Here is a 15985-nt window from a genome sequence, read left to right as displayed (position 1 = left end):
TGAGTGCAGGGCTACTGGTAGTGCCGATGCAGATCATGCAATGACAAGATTGCGTCAACCTAACGATGTCAAGATTGCGTCAACGCAAATCATTTAAACCAGTGGCACGAGCATGATATATTTAACCATTTACTACTTTTAAATGTAGCAATTAACTATTTATAAGACTCACATTGTCATTGACACATAAGGAATCTACATGTCATTAACATATGAGTGAAAAATAGTTAAACGCCAAATCTACTTCTGCCATGTGCCCCGTGGTTCATCTAGGGTGAGTTTGAGCAGAGGGGGATTGAGAAGATTAGAAAGATACGCAAAACGAGGTGAGTCATTAGCACATGATTAATTGAGTATTAACTATTTTAAATTTTAAAAATGGATTAATATGATTTTTAAAGCAACTTTCCTATAGAAAATTTTTACAAAAAAATACACCGTTTAGTAGTTTGGGAAGCGTACGCATGGAATACGATGTCCTTTTCTCCCCCAATCCCCCAGAACTCATCACAAAGAACGCAGCCCTAGTTTCAAGACATTTTGACTCATCCTTTCTCAATTCGGACTTCCGAGTACAATGGCAGAACACCTCAGGTTGGTATACAGAAAAGGAGGCCAACTCGTTACTCATATTTATTAGCATTTCGATCACATTTTCCTCAGTGATAATCCTTCCCAGTCACAAGTATATCCGTAGCATATCAAGTTAACCATTATACTCTAATCTAAACCTCTATACAGATCACCAAACATAGTTATATACTTATATGGCTTATACTTTAGTCCTTACCAAGAACTCTTCTATCCGGAAATCCTTTTTTTTTTCTGTCAAATCTCTTTGTACTTTATTCTGTTTCCAATCCCTTTTAGGCCTTGTTCAGTGAATCCCTCCCACAAGGGGATTAATTTCACAGCCTTAAGAAATTAGAACGTAGTCTACATTAGAGGCCGATGATGACTTAGGAGACGAGCTGTGCCGGCTGAGACCTTCCCTCACCTTGCCGTGCTGTTCTGCTTCATGCTGGAACGCTGAAACAAGATCCTGGAGCTCGAGCTTCCTCACCTTGACCTTCTCATTGGTCACTGGATTTTGTAACCCAAGATAGAGTATTCCTACCCCAATAAGGACGAAGCCTACAAAGAAGAGAAGTCCTGCAAACAAGCCAAAAGCGTATGGAGTATTCTGCGCTCCCGGTATGCCATCAACATTGATTCCAAAAAGGCCAGTGATTATGGATAAAACCATGCCGCCACCCCCAAAAATAGCCAAATTGTGGGTGATACGAAGGCTTCTATCCTGGAGAAGAGCAAAACCTGGCTATCAATAACAAGTCAAGTCAACAGTAAGAATGAAAAATAGCTCGGTGCATACTTGTAACCATGCTCGAACAGTGCTTTGCATAACATCCTGAATAGTGAACAAGCGGCCACGGACAGCTTCCTGCTCCTCCAACATTTCTCTTGTGTCCTTTCTAATGCTATCTAAGATAACTCTTGTGGTATTTCCCCTCAAATGTCTAAGGAGCTCAATTATGATCTCTTCCCTTGCATGCAGAGACCATTTAACTCTGATTACCTGTAGCACGGGCTCATGATCATTATGTATCAAAAAAAGAGAATGGCATGCACAATTGCCACGTGGAACTTGAATGTGCTAACACTATTCTGTTCACAATTGCACACTTATCTGAATAGAAGTTCCTACATGTAATTCAATTCCTATTTTGGATCTACCCTATCTAAATTTTTGTGCATTATACTTCAACAAGTAGAAACGACACATTGGCCAATCTAATAAATTGGTGTTTTATTTTTCAATGAGGTAATTATATATAGAAGGCAAATTAGGGTGGCATACTTACCTGTGTTGCTAACCTTCTGATTTCTTGATTCAATATGATGCTGACTAGATTTAGATCTTCATGATTTCTCCTGCGAAATGGTTGTTTGGAACTTTGAATATGTAAGGTAATTTAAAATGTTATGAAATCACCTCATTTTAGGGCACAGGCCCATCAATTCAAATAATATGCTCTGCTAGTTGAGATATGCCCGTTCAGTTTCCTCACCTATTCACAAACTTCAGTTCAATTTCATCTGCTTCACCAAAGACATATTTCCGGAATAACCTGAAATAAAATAACACAACTATTAGCCATGAGTAGACACCATTGTTTGCTACAGCAAGTACAGTTGCAGGCATAAAAGAAAGAATGACTAAAATGGATTAAAATGTTAGGTTTCCTGATAAAAGAAATGCTGTGGGCAAGTTAATATGGCTAGATAAAAATCTATAATAACATCTTAATCAAGAAAAAAAATTGAGTATAAATTGTGCCCCCATCGTAGTTCAAGTCCTCTTCAACTTGAATTTTGGTACCTTTGTTATTATTTGTTGGAAAAAGGATACTAGTTTCCACTAGTTATGCTCAATCTTATCATTATCAAGAACAAAAATTGTCTTCCTAAAGCAAATAATATGCATCTTCTTTTACAAACTAGACAGTAGACGTTCAGTAATGTTGAGGAGGTATGGAATATAGAGAATGCATAGTTAGAACAAATTGCTCTTGAAAGTTGAAAGTCCTCATATCAAATCATTTTTTTTATTATGCAGATAAACAGAACACCAAGGGTCCTTTTGGCATGCCTGAGCATAAGTTAATCAACAGTATAATATAGTATTAAGATAAAATCCAATGAGATTCTTATTTGGGGGTGTTGAATTTTGTCGTGGTTCTTTTGGCAATATAAGGTATAAGCTTATAGCCAACATAGTATTAAAATATAGGCCAATGGTGTTCTTATTTTGGGGGTTGAATTTCATTGTGTTTGGTTTCATTTTCAAAGTTAAATCCAAGAAAGTAAATAGCAGTATGATGGGTCAAACCTGTATAAGTGCAATCTATTGATGTATATAGAAACTTTTTTTATGATAAGTTTGAGTGAGGTAAAAAAAAGAAGTGTCATGATTACACAGAACAAACGAAGATTTTTTTTTCTTATTGATGGATATTTTATCTCTATGACCAAACATCCTAAGAAAATAAACCGAAAATGATGGTAGTGGTAGAAGTTGGAACATAGAATGAACCTGTCATCCCATCGGGAAAGACGGCCGATCAAATGTGCAATTACTTCATGAGCTGATCTAGGTGTTTGACTTCCACCAGCACTAAGCAACTCCTGCACAGAGTTCCACAAGCATTTAAGATGAAAAATTCACAAGCTAAATACTATTCAGTTCATACCAGCAAATAAGCCTTTGTTTCAAAAGGAGTACCTGCACTTCAGTCACTCCTAAAACATTTATATTGGATGAAGGGCCTTTGACATGCATTGCGGTCACAAGAAAGTTCTGTGCTTGCCAAGACCGAAGCACAATGGGTATGTCTTCCTCTTCACGGTTTGGATCTCCGACTGATTGACCAAGAAGTTCAAATAGCAGTCCCCCAGCAACTCTAACTGGGACCTGAATAGCTAACAGAAGTTTATAGAATAAATCTGATGTGCACATCTGATAGAGCATCATCACACTTTCTAATAGACATTAAACTATTTTATGCATCTAAAATGCACATGAGTAGTTCTATGAAGTAGTCAGGCTGTTTAGCTGTTCTGGAAGCAGACCAAATCAGCATAGTTTGAGAAATTACTGATTTGCACATAATAAGACCATAGAACTCTTAGAGAGACAGAAAAACAGTGCTGAGTGATTTGACCAAACAGTAAATATTGCTGCCTACTATTCAGGTTGACAGGGCACAGTTATCATAACCATATATGCATCTACTCCATGATAGACTACTTTGGCAATATTATATGAATATAGAAAAAAAACAGTTCAATAGAAGTATAGAACCCATTAAGTAAAGAAAATCCATGAAAATACCTGTACATAATGCAGGTGACTTTGACAGATCTAAGATAAGTCCAAAAGTTTTATGACAAATCAATGGGTCAAGCCAGTCTCGATGTTATGGACATGGGCCAACATTATAGGAACCAATCCAATCTCTATCTCTATTTTACTAACAAATCTCATCTCTTTCCTAATTAGATATCCTCCTATCTTTATTTGACTTATTCCTAATTTATCATGCCTAAACTAACGCATGAGCCTGGTCCAGACCCATAATACTTGACCCACCCAGTTAGGCCATAATGTTATTGTTATGTTAATGCTTTCAAGGAAAAGAGGGTGGGTTAGAGGGAATGATGATAAATTGATAGTAGTATTTCATACAATAGCCTGAAGCAATGAAATGATTCCACATAGAAAGAGGTCTTCAGAATATTGTGGAAAGGTCGGTGTGTGCTCTTGAACAAAATCACAAATATTCATTCTAAAACTAAAGGTCTTCACAGTTAACCATGATCATAGAAAAAAAAACCTACAACAGCTCAGGAGTTGGTCCTTTTTTTTCACGAAACATGAAAAGGTATAGAATAGAAGAAACAGTACAGGCTACAGCAAGTTTAGAAGTTCAGGCAGATAATGTGTACACCGCGCAGATTGCAGAGCATTCAATTGTAGAATGATTAAAAAAGGTCTTGAATAACGGACAGATTGAAGGAAGAAAAATAAGTATATAAAATTATGAAATGTCTCGGACAAATGAGAATAAGAAAGACAACCTCATAGAGAAGGTACTTCATCCGATCACTTATCAGCCGGCTTTCATCTCTCAATGCAGTTCTTATAGCCGGATGCATCCAGTGAGCACTATTCAGCCATGCGTCAACTGAGGGATGGCCTGCAGTGACATGGCACCACCATGTAGGTCCTACCGGACGCTGCCAGTATGGAGCTGCAACATCAGCTACAGTGTAATCATCCTCACTGTCGGTCATCTCCGCCGGCTCACTCTCCCAGCTGGCATCTGACTGAACCCTCTGGACCAGTTCAGCAATCCTAGACCATCCGATAGGCACCCATTTGTGATCCAGGATTGCCCTGACATGCACCGGCCTATCTTTGAACAGAGAAGGATCATTAGCAAACTCTGTCTGGCGGGGATTCTCCACCACATCGCACTCTTCTGGTTTCATGGTTGCGACATGATGCCCGTTCCTACTTATGTGCCGCTTCATATGCATAGGGACCTCTTTCTCCTGCATGCTATCAATCGTCGGCCATGATTTGTGCTGAACCAGCTTCTTGTGACCCTTTATGAGCTCAAAAGCACAGATGAGCCCGTCGGTCCAGAGCTCGCTTCCTGGCACATGCTCTTTCCCCAAACTCACCTTGGCAACCCCGTCTTGTGCCCTGGACACACCACTGACCTGATGAGGCAGTTGGCCCTCCACATCAGCCATGTCCGCTCCAATTCTGTATGTTGGAGAGAGATGCACATTCATCAGGAAATTATGTCATGTCAATACTGATTTCTAGTACAATTAAAGTGTATAGAGCAATCAGTTGAGAAATTGGGCCAAAAGATCAAACAACTCCCATTGGGATGGTTTAACAAATATACTTGCTGCATGAGAAAATGATGCAGTATAATAACACTACTTCCCCATCCCAAAATATAGCAACCCAATACTGAATTAGACACACCCAGTACTACAAATATGAACAGGCGAACCGCGGATGTGTGTAATTCAGTATACTAGGCTCCTATATTTTGGGACGGAGGGATTACTAATTACTGGAGCATTACACCACAGTTGTACCATAGGGGAACACGAGAATCATAGCGACGAGGCGGAGGATGTGGATTTTCATCCCTCAAGGGGACATCCCCTCGTTGTTTGTATGTCATCTAGATAGTTATCAAAAAAATTAAAAAAAAAATGACAACATAGATTAATATAAAATGTATCACTCCACAAACATGCAAGACCAAATTCAACTTCTACAAGTTGCAACAAAAGAACAAATTAAACTGAAAATAGTTATTGTACATTCGCAGCTATATTTGTTATTTTTGTTACAACTTGTAGAATTTGAATTTAAACTTGCATGTTTGTGGAGTGATATATTTCATATTAATCTATGTTGCCAAATCTTTTCAAATTTGTGATGACTATTTAGGTGACATGACATGTATGAAACGAGGGGATGAAATCACTTTCCCAGTATACAAGTACAAACTAGAAACTACTACTGCTACAAGTCCGGATGCAAGTATACAAGTACTACAACACAAGCATTTGGGAATTGGAAAAGGTAGGGCAAAAGCCACACCGTGTCCGGAGCCCAGATCGCGGCACGGCACCCGCAGGCAGCGCCGCCACCGGCCACCAAGTCCCGCTCCCGCCAAAAACCCGCCGCGCGCCGCTGAGCTTTCCCCGCGGGCCCCACGCGCAGAGCCAACCTAGCACTCCCGCGGGGAAGACGTTTTAGCCTGGAGCCCTGGAGGTGGAGGAGGAAGAGAGGGAGAAAGAGAAGAAGAGTGGGCGAGGGGAGCGCGCCGGAGACTGTGGAAGTGTGGAGGAAGGAGGAATCGTGGGGGAGCGGAAGGGAAGGGGATGCAAAGGCAAATGCTCGCTTTGCTTCTCGCGGTCGGTCACCTCGCTTTGCAAATGTCTCAGGCTCTCTACCCCATGCGCCGGCACACGTACTCCTCGCTGAGCTTTGGATACTAGTACTCCAATAGATACGCTGCGCGGTGTACATGAAACGTGTACCACGTCCTCGTAAACCGCCAGGAGTTTGACATAGGGATATGTGTTTTTTTTCCATTTTTGAATTAGCCCTTTTTCACACAGGCCGTATTTAATTCGTGTACCAAATTTTTATTCTTTTTAAAGTACTCCCTCCATAATTATAAAGGAAGTCGTTTAGAACAGCGACACGGTCTCCAAAACACAATTTGACTTCTTGTTTCTATAAAATATTTATTAAAAAGTGATATATGTATACTTTTATAAAAGTATTTTTCAAGACAAATCTATTCATATAATTTTTACATTTTCAAACTCAACAAGAGAGTTATTCATGATTTATATTCCCAAGGTTTGACTTAAACATTACCCTAAACGACTTCCTTTACGAGTACGGAGGAAGTATACAGACACACATTTAAAGTATTAAACGTAAACTAATAACAAAATAAATTACATATTCTGCCTGTAAACTGCGAGACGAATTTATTAAACATAATTAATCCGTCGTTAGCAAATGTTTACTGTAGCATCACATTATTAAATCATAGTGTAATTAGGCTCAAAAGATTCGTCTCGCAATTTACATGCAAACTGTGCATTTGATTTTTTTTCCGTCCACATTTAATGCTCCATGCATATGTCCAAACATTTGATGTGACGGGATTTTTAGAAGTTTGAAAGGAACTAAACACTGCAACAATTTCCCCAAAAAGTTTTAAAGCTGGATAATATTTTTAGCTTCATAAATTTATGAATCTAGATATACGATTGCTTTAATAATATTTTAATAAATTATTTTGTTTCTATTTTAGAAAAAAATATTAAATATTAAATTACTATAACTTAACATACAAACTTCAAATCTACTGATATAAAGTTGTGCCAAACAGAGTTAGCAAGACGAGAATCAAACAAAACCGAATTGAGTTTATACTTTGAATGGGGAAAAATGCACCTGCAAGGTTTTTTTGTTGTTACAAACATTTTACAACAAGAAGTTTGTAAGAAAAGAAAATTTAAGCATGCATAGCACTGCTGTATTTTATTTTTGCTACGTGTACCATTTTCCGGTGGGATAATGGCATGCGTATACGTGTATTTCATGTCTAATGAAGAAAACAAGTTTGGATGAATAAACAGTAGCTCTGCGTCTATGGAGAAAATACTATTTTTGAGAAAATTGGGATTATACTATCGCAAAAGAGTGGTTTCGCTGGAATACTATCCCTCTTGATTCATTAAAATGCTATTCTAAACTAGAGGTGTTCACCAAAATTCTATTTTCGCTCTTTTGGGTAAATAGAAATGCTTTTACTCAAGTTTAACTTTTTCCCGGACCAGAATACCCCTGATACAGGCCCACCTGTCATACTCTCTCCACTCTCTCCTCCTCTTCCTCTCTCTCGAGGGAGCGCCGGCCACTGCTCTCCTCCGGCCACCGGCGCTCCGCCTCCACTGCCACCGGCCACCGGCCGTTGCTCTCCCCCTCCCCGCTCGCCGCCCTCCGCCCGCCCCGCCCAGCCGCCTCCTTCACGGCGCGCCGCCGCCACCGTAGCCGTGTGCGCGGCCGGCGATGTCCAACTCCCCGGCGGCCGCGTCCCCGAAGAAGAGGGCGGCGAAGGTGGGGCGGGCGTGGTGGCGCGGGACTAACCTCGTCATCGGCGACGACGAATGCACAGTCGATTGCTCCTCGGTGGCGGCTATGCGGCGCGAAAAGGTAGGGATTTGGACCCCGCAACCGTGCGCACGACTACGGTGGCGGCGGCGCGCCACGGCGGAGCAGGTGGAGGGCGGCGAGCAGGGAGGAGGAGAGGGCCGCGCCGAAAGCTGTTGCAGATGACTGGGGCGGCGGCGGCACGAGCAGAAAGGGGGAGGAGGGGGGAGGAGCACGTGGGGGAGCGTCGGGGGCCGGCGCCGGAGCCGGAGACGATGCGGAGGGCGACGGCGCGAGCAGACTGATGCGGCGACGCAAGCAGAAAAGGGAGAGGGAAGGGGAGGAGCATGTGAGGGAAGGGTATTTTGGTCACAAGAAAAACTAAAATAGAGCAAAATCATTTCTATTAACAAAATGACCAAAAATAGTATTTTGATGAACACCCCTCAGTTTAGGATAGCATTTTAATGAATCACTTTGAAGGGATAGCATTCCAGCGAAACCATCCGTTTGCGATAGCAAAATCACAATTTTCTCGCGTCGTATGCCCCTCTTGCAATTCTGTGCGGAGGCAGATATACACCTCCTTTAAGTAAAGTTGCAGTATGACCTTGCTGCATACTACTACAGAACAAAAGCTATTTACATATTGGTGTTGATGTATTCAGAGCATTGTCAAGGCAAATCATGATTAGAGACGCCTAAATCAGCGAATATAGGGGGGCGACTTCGATAAATCCTCCACTGAAGGCAGCACTGCAGCAGAAGCCATTCTACATGCTTACGGCTGCTCTCCAGAGTGGTTCAAACTTGTACTGACGCTCGAGGTAGAGCTTATCATTTCAGCACTCAGCTCTCAGCTCAACCGAGAGATCATTGTACAAAACCCCAAGCATCCATTATGGTCCAAGTCTGTAACTAGTTGTTCATCTGTTCATCTCACACTGCAAAGATAAGAGCTGGAAAAGTTAACGCGGACAGTAATGCTCATCAGTAGGTCCAAACCCATCAACAAGCAGGCAAAAAGAGGCGCCTTATGGGATGGGGACATACAATCTAGAATCTACACCTGGTGGAGAATCATATACCGGGGCCACCATTTCATCGTAAGTGGAGGGCCTACTCAGTTGTGTAGACAGTAGCCCCCAGTATTGTGAAGTTAAAGTGTGCGTGCCCAATGCCCATGTCTTACTCCCACTAGAGAAGGCCTCTATGATTTATTGATTAACATTGTCAATTTTGTGAAACTAATAACTGGTATTAACCAATCAAAGTGGCAAAGGAAGGTATTTCTCTTTGGACCATGTTCATCAATCCATCAGTAAGTCAAGCAGCTAGATTCTTATCTATTGCTGCAAGCACCAAGAAGCTAAGTACAGTCAGCCAACCAAGATTTGTTCATCGTTGCAACAAGTACCCAAGCATTATTAGTTTTCCATCCGTCTTTTCTATTTATTATCACAAGGAAAATGACTCATTGCAGATCAAGAATTTTCAACAGTAAGAACAGAACATGCAAGTGTAAAAATTTCTTACAGCTGACTGAGGAGCTTCAGAATAAACCACATCATTCAGCTTAATTCTTTGCTTCGGCAACGTGAAAGGTACTCGGTGGCTTCATTGAAATCTGTCACAACAGGAAATTCAGTGTTAACTGCATTATATACATGAGTGGAACAAAAGAAAATGGGTGAATGTGAGTTGCACCAGGAATGCGGCGGTAGTCTGGTTCTATGCCATTTCCATTTATGTCTTTGTGATTTGGTGTCACATACTTGCCCACTGTGACGACAATGCCAGAACCGTCATGAAGTTCAAATACGGACTGGATTAAGCCCTGCAGCATCCAAGGCATAGTATAAGCCAGTTGGTCACAGAGAGTGCTTTTCCATGGATATGCTGTTTTTTTTTAACAAACCTTTCCAAAAGTTTTTTCACCAACCAGAACAGCTTTGCAGTTGTCATGAAGTGCTGAAGCAACCTAGAAAAGCGTTAGTGCATTGGTGAGCTCGTGCTGATACTATTCTAATGCTACCAGTAAAGTTAAATTGGTACTTACTATTTCACTGGCACTTGCTGTCCTGTTATTCACAAGTACCTATGAAGAAGTTGTGAATGGATATGTGAGATACAATGAGCATGTGGAGATCTTATTATAGCAGACAAAAGAGAGAAGCATGATTCAGCTAAAATTTCAGTAAAGGGTACGTATATGATTAACTGGATCTGTATCATTCCACTTCTAAATCAGCCGATCAAAAAAGTGCAAATAAAAAACTATGGGCATGAATAAATCATAAAACACCCTACAGCTTGATGATTCTCACTGTCAAAGTTAGAATAGGAAAGCCAGAATTCTGTATGTGCAACTTAATAGGTGTCTGTATATGTGTAATTTGTCGGTCTTCGCTTTCTGTTGCATGTAACAGTGTAAAATTAGTTGAATTGGCTAGATAGGTTCATGTACATCACAATAGCATACATACCATAAGAGGAGTAGTAACCAAAGGTTCCCTTTCAGCAACAATTGTATTTTGTACTTGACGATCACGACCAGCAGTATAAATCACCTGAAGAAGTTCCATAGGGGCATAAATACTACATCTCAGTTCTTCTTTAAGAAAAGTACACCTCCAAAGTTCAGTTCACGATATAAAGGATAATTAACAACGGTTTAGTCAATCATATGCCTGGCTGAAAGCCCTCAAACTTTTTAATATGCACAGGACAAGTATATGAATTTCAACGAAGATTCTATCCAAATGCATATCAAGAATTGTAACTACAAGCTCTTAATTTATAATTCCAAACCCATGTCTAACATAAAAAATAACTGTTTTCGAGAAAACATAAAAAAAACTAGCATGGCTTGATTTTTCCAAGTTCAAACCTAAACTAGAACCATTTTAGCCAGGAAGTACCTTCATTTTGATGTAGTATCCATGAACAGTAACTTTTAGCTGAGGTGGGCACAAAAAGGTTGATGGATTTTAAAAGAAGTTATGTAGAAAAAAAAGGTTGGGTTAACTTCTATGGACAGATTTTTCAGGTAACAGATATTGTGCTAGAAGTTGACAAAATATGGAAGCAAGTAAAAAATTACCGTGTCTCCTTTATTCAGGAAGAGCTTTGCAGTCTCTATCCCAGCCTTCAAAGTAAACAAAAGTACCATGAGTAAGAATAACCCCATCCAAATAAATTATATCAGTGTCTTTCATTATCCAAATGCATAAGCCTCAACTGTTTCAAGAAGCTTACAACTCAAGAACTTCAAAGGAAAAGAATGGCACCCACAAACACAATTTTGTTTAGCAGACCAAAGACTGACGTGGTTATATAATTGAAATGAAAAAAGCATACTTGGACTAGTCCACCAAGATTGTCCCTCAAATCCAAAACAAAATAGGAGGCACCTGAGTTCTGTAGACGCTTTAGTGCTGCACAAGAGAACATATGTTAGTGGATATAACATGCCACCATCCAATGTAATTATATTAAGTTATATCTACCGATAATAATTTTAATGGAATATCAACAAATAATATCGGAAAATTTTGTAACATCAAAATAGTTTCATACAGAATAAGCAGAAATAACATCCTTAGATGGCCAATTTGCAGAAGGGAAAACGATATTTTAAGTTCTGAAATAGCATCGTTAGATGGCCAATTTGCAGAAGGGGAAACAATATTTTAAGTTGTTCTCCTGATGCTCACAGTTTGAGCCAGGAAAATAGTTATATGTACATGCATAGCAGTTTTGGCTTAAGAATTAGACACTACGTGGCCATTTGCAATAAGTTCTATGCATAGAACGGTTCAGCTATGAAAGCAATGCAGCTAAGTGCAGCTAAAAAATGAAAGTTGATAAGGTTAACAAACCAGCAACACACCACTAACCAAATCTTTTTTGGCCACTGCATTGAATTCTTTAATGTGAATATATCCTATAGCTGAATCCTCATTTTCTCTTTTCTCCAATTGATAGAAAACTGGTGTGCGAGCAACCAGTTGTCTCTGTACCTTCAATGGCTCAACAGGACCACAGTTCCCATGCTTAACCTATACAATATACAAGCAATATTGAGATAGTTATAATAAGGAGCGCAAAGAAGTTCTGGGCAGAAGACAAGTATGATGTTTATAAGATTATTCATAACCTTAATTGTAACAATAGTATCTTTTGGACCTTGCAGCATGGATGACACATCAAATGCAGATTTACCCATAACATCAATGCCATTGACTGACAAAAGTTCGTCACCCTAATAAGAGATAAAAAGACAGGACAGGAAAGATAAGTATGTGCATATTATCCAAAAACCAGCTAAATAAGACTGCAGTATTTCATACAAAAAAAATGACAAACAACAGTTCTCTGTGATAAGAATACTATCAACAGGAATTACATAAAACATAAAAATAATTAAATAGTCAATCAAACCAATGTTATGATTGAAAAGCATGCCTACTAATTGAAAAGTATATATGTTGAGTTGTTGATACCTGTCTAACACCAGCAGAGTGGGCAGGCCCATCTAATATGAGCCCTAATACCATCAACTTGGAAGAGCCATTGCCGTCAGGAATTTCTCTCAAGTTTAATCCTATTCCCGTCATGTCATATTTTGACATCTTGGAGAACTTCACCAGATTGATTTAACACATGCAAAATATCATCAGAACTGAAGTACAGTTAGAAGATATAGCATATCTTCATGCAAAAATCAGCAATAAGTAAAATCAGTGAAACAAAGGAAATGCGTCAAAAAATGGTTTTGTAATATCATCATTTCATCATTGTGGAGCGTTGAGTTTTCTGGTGTCTAAACTCTTAACACAAATTCGCTATTCCCTAAGTGTAAAAGTCACGCAAAACAATAGTTGGCAGTAAAGGTCCAAGTCACAGGGATCCCAAAAACTTTTTTGATGGTCAATATATAGTCATTTGCACACGATTCTGACTTGCCAATTAAAAAAATAATGGTGTCATGAGCATTGGCCCGAGAGGCCGAGGCCCATGGTCAACCCAGATTCTAAAAACAGGTTCATGCCAACTTTAGCACTAAATTCAGAAACAACAATGTCAGAATAGCTAATTGCTACAAAAACCATGGATCACTAGGAGAAACAAGGAATGGCATTTAGTGGACCCACCGACTATAAGTAGGCTAAACATGTTGGGAAATGTAAATTATTCAGGCTCATACTCTCTCCTCTCTTTCTCTCTTTAAAAAAAAACAAGTTGTACAGTTCTACTCGTGTAATAGGATGATGTTTTCTCCAATATGCTGAGCTTCCATTTGTCATTCCCCAAAAAAAGAACAGTGCCATTTGTAAGGTACTTACTTCGGAGGGAGTCAGGAACCTTGTGTATGGGTCACCCAGGTTAGCCAGCATTTTCTGAATGATATCATGGGCTCTGGAACGGGATCTGATTGAGGTTTGGACAATATCTTGCTTCTTTTTCTGCATTGCATTGAAGCGAAGCAATTAGCCAATTAGCATATTCAAGATATAACGTTTCCCTGAGATAAATCTATGGAGGATAAAATATGTTCAGAAGCAAGCAGACTGGCCATTCCGACTAGAAATCCATTAATGTATAAAGAGACTTCCATATAGGCAATTGAACCACTTCATAGTTCATATTCAATCATTTGTTAAGTGCTCACCATCCACATCTCCGGCGACCAGGGACGGCTTCCGGCGTCCGGGAGGAACCCCTCGTTGACCACCTCCCACGCCTCCTCCACGAGCTGCTCGTTCGTCACCACTTCGCTCCTCCTCACCTCCTCCTTGGTCTCGGCGGCGGCCCCGTCGCGGCAGAGCTCGGGGCCCCGCGGCCGCTCCGCCCCCACGGCGTCGCCGGTGAGGAGGGAGAGGGAGATGGACATAGCGGCCGCCGTGGCCGCGGCAGCGGCGCGGAGGGCGTCGGGGAAGGGGAGCGCGCACGGCGGCCCTGGCTTGGTCCTGCGGGTGGCGAGCGAGCGCTGCGGCGGCCGCGGCGACGGCGCGTAGGGGAGTAGCCGCATGGCGGCGTGGCGGCGGGGCGGCGGGCGTGGGAGCCGCTTCGGATTAGTGGTGGGAGTTCGGAGTGGATGGGGTAGAGGGGGATGGCCCGGCTGTGCAACACACTGTCAGAGATTTTAGCTCGTGGAGATTTCATAGGATTTTTCTTACGGGAAACAATCATTTTTCTCACAAATTTCATGAAATTTCTCTATTTCAAAGGAGGCCTATTGATGAAAAAATCGAACCCACCGGCCTGAGAGATCTGCTTAGCTCTAGTGCAGGTCCAAATATGATGAGATGTGGGCGTGCCAATCAGTTTGATCCTGCAACTGACAAGATATGCAAATAGTAGATCAAAACAGCCGATCGGCTGACAAGCTGATGGAGTAGTTCCGGCCGGTAGCCAATAATAGCCGATGCCGATACCAGCCGATAGCAATAGGGTTTAAGCAATCGGCTATATGTCCAATATAGATAATGATATAAAGGTAATCGGTTGATGATGATGTAACAAAATAACAATATAATCCAGTATAAACCAATCGGCTAGCAATGATATAGTAGAACAAGTATTGATCCGAAGGTTAAAGCACACATCGGCTGGAGGTCCGATGTCATAAGATCCACAAGATTAGATTAAATAGTGAAACCTTTATTGCCATCGGCTAAATCCAACTTATATGTATATGCAATCCCTACAAGCCGATGCAACGTCCAGATAACTTATCAGCTAGCACCCGATAAAACATTAGCATGAACCTATCGGCTTAACAAGACTTATATTATCAACAACAATCTAGTAGATCGAACCTAACCGATGCAGCACGAGATTGTATATGATAATCTAATATTCGATGAGCCGATAGATCTGTCTAATGTGATGGATATAACAAATCTATTTAGAACAACATTATGATTGTAGAGATATATCGGCTAAGACAGGAGATCAGACCTAACCGAGACCGTCCCAACTAAACCGATGCGTCTCTAAACACAATGCAATTAGAGATAGAATTGAGATATCAGGTAGGCAAATATATCAACCAAACCAGAGCGATCCAAGAGATCGAATCAATGCAGCCTTGAACAACACCAACGTAGCCGACAGATTCACCAGGGCCCGACAGAACGTAGGACTTACCCCTTCGCCGGAGATCGAACTGAATCGATGCAGCCCTGCGTCAGGTGCCCAAATCCCGCCGGAAGATAAGTAAAAACCTCGGGAAAGAGGGTGGCGATGCGCCGAGAGTATTATTGATCGAGAGTGATAGATTACATAGACCCTGGGTATACATATTTATACCCATGGGTCGATACAAGTCCTTGTCAGACAAGAAAAAAACTAACCTAAAGATAAAAGTAAAATATAAAGTCCTTATCGGACACTAAACACACTTTCCTAAAGATAAAAGGAAACTAACAAACTATTCCTAATTAATAGATAAACTGCCATGCCGCATCCTCTTTAAACTAGGTCACTTAGGGATAAGCTTCATTTAGTATATTGATTTCCTTAACCGAATATAGAAGGAATCCGACTATTGGCGACTTGATAACTCCCATCGGCTGATTCCGAGATGCTGCAGCCGATAATGATTCTAAGCCGATGACATCTTTGCCGATTACCAAATTTCACTGTTAACAAGGCCTTAAGAACTAAATGTATTAACAAAAAATAAATATGATAATAATGAAGGTGTAA

At 40.8% G+C, this 15985-nt stretch overlaps 2 protein-coding genes across 2 annotated transcripts; both read right to left on the bottom strand.

Moving 5' to 3' along the window:
- Nucleotides 1-610: 610 nt before the first annotated feature.
- Nucleotides 611-6550, bottom strand: LOC127760066 (uncharacterized). Its single transcript, XM_052284277.1, has 8 exons — nt 6194-6550; nt 4639-5332; nt 3284-3472; nt 3095-3186; nt 2070-2129; nt 1863-1932; nt 1373-1576; nt 611-1297 (listed from the first exon to the last, which is right to left on the bottom strand). Exons 2-8 carry the CDS (start codon nt 5317-5319, stop codon nt 917-919), a joined length of 1677 nt encoding a protein of 558 aa, XP_052140237.1. The 5' UTR covers nt 5320-5332; nt 6194-6550; the 3' UTR covers nt 611-916.
- Nucleotides 6551-8656: 2106 nt separating this feature from the next.
- On the bottom strand, nt 8657-14399 carry LOC127760447 (carboxyl-terminal-processing peptidase 1, chloroplastic). The gene is made up of 13 exons (XM_052284711.1): nt 13944-14399; nt 13618-13737; nt 12775-12912; nt 12429-12533; nt 12162-12330; nt 11630-11706; nt 11373-11417; nt 10756-10839; nt 10329-10367; nt 10188-10250; nt 9977-10106; nt 9806-9896; nt 8657-9213 (listed from the first exon to the last, which is right to left on the bottom strand). Exons 1-12 carry the CDS (start codon nt 14301-14303, stop codon nt 9841-9843), a joined length of 1386 nt encoding a protein of 461 aa, XP_052140671.1. The 5' UTR covers nt 14304-14399; the 3' UTR covers nt 8657-9213; nt 9806-9840.
- Between the last annotated feature and the right edge of the window lie 1586 nt (nt 14400-15985).

This window comes from Oryza glaberrima, chromosome 1 (assembly GCF_000147395.1).
Source record: "Oryza glaberrima chromosome 1, OglaRS2, whole genome shotgun sequence".
NCBI classification, from domain to species: Eukaryota; Viridiplantae; Streptophyta; class Magnoliopsida; order Poales; family Poaceae; genus Oryza; species Oryza glaberrima.
This window is presented reverse-complemented; position numbering and strand designations above follow the sequence as displayed.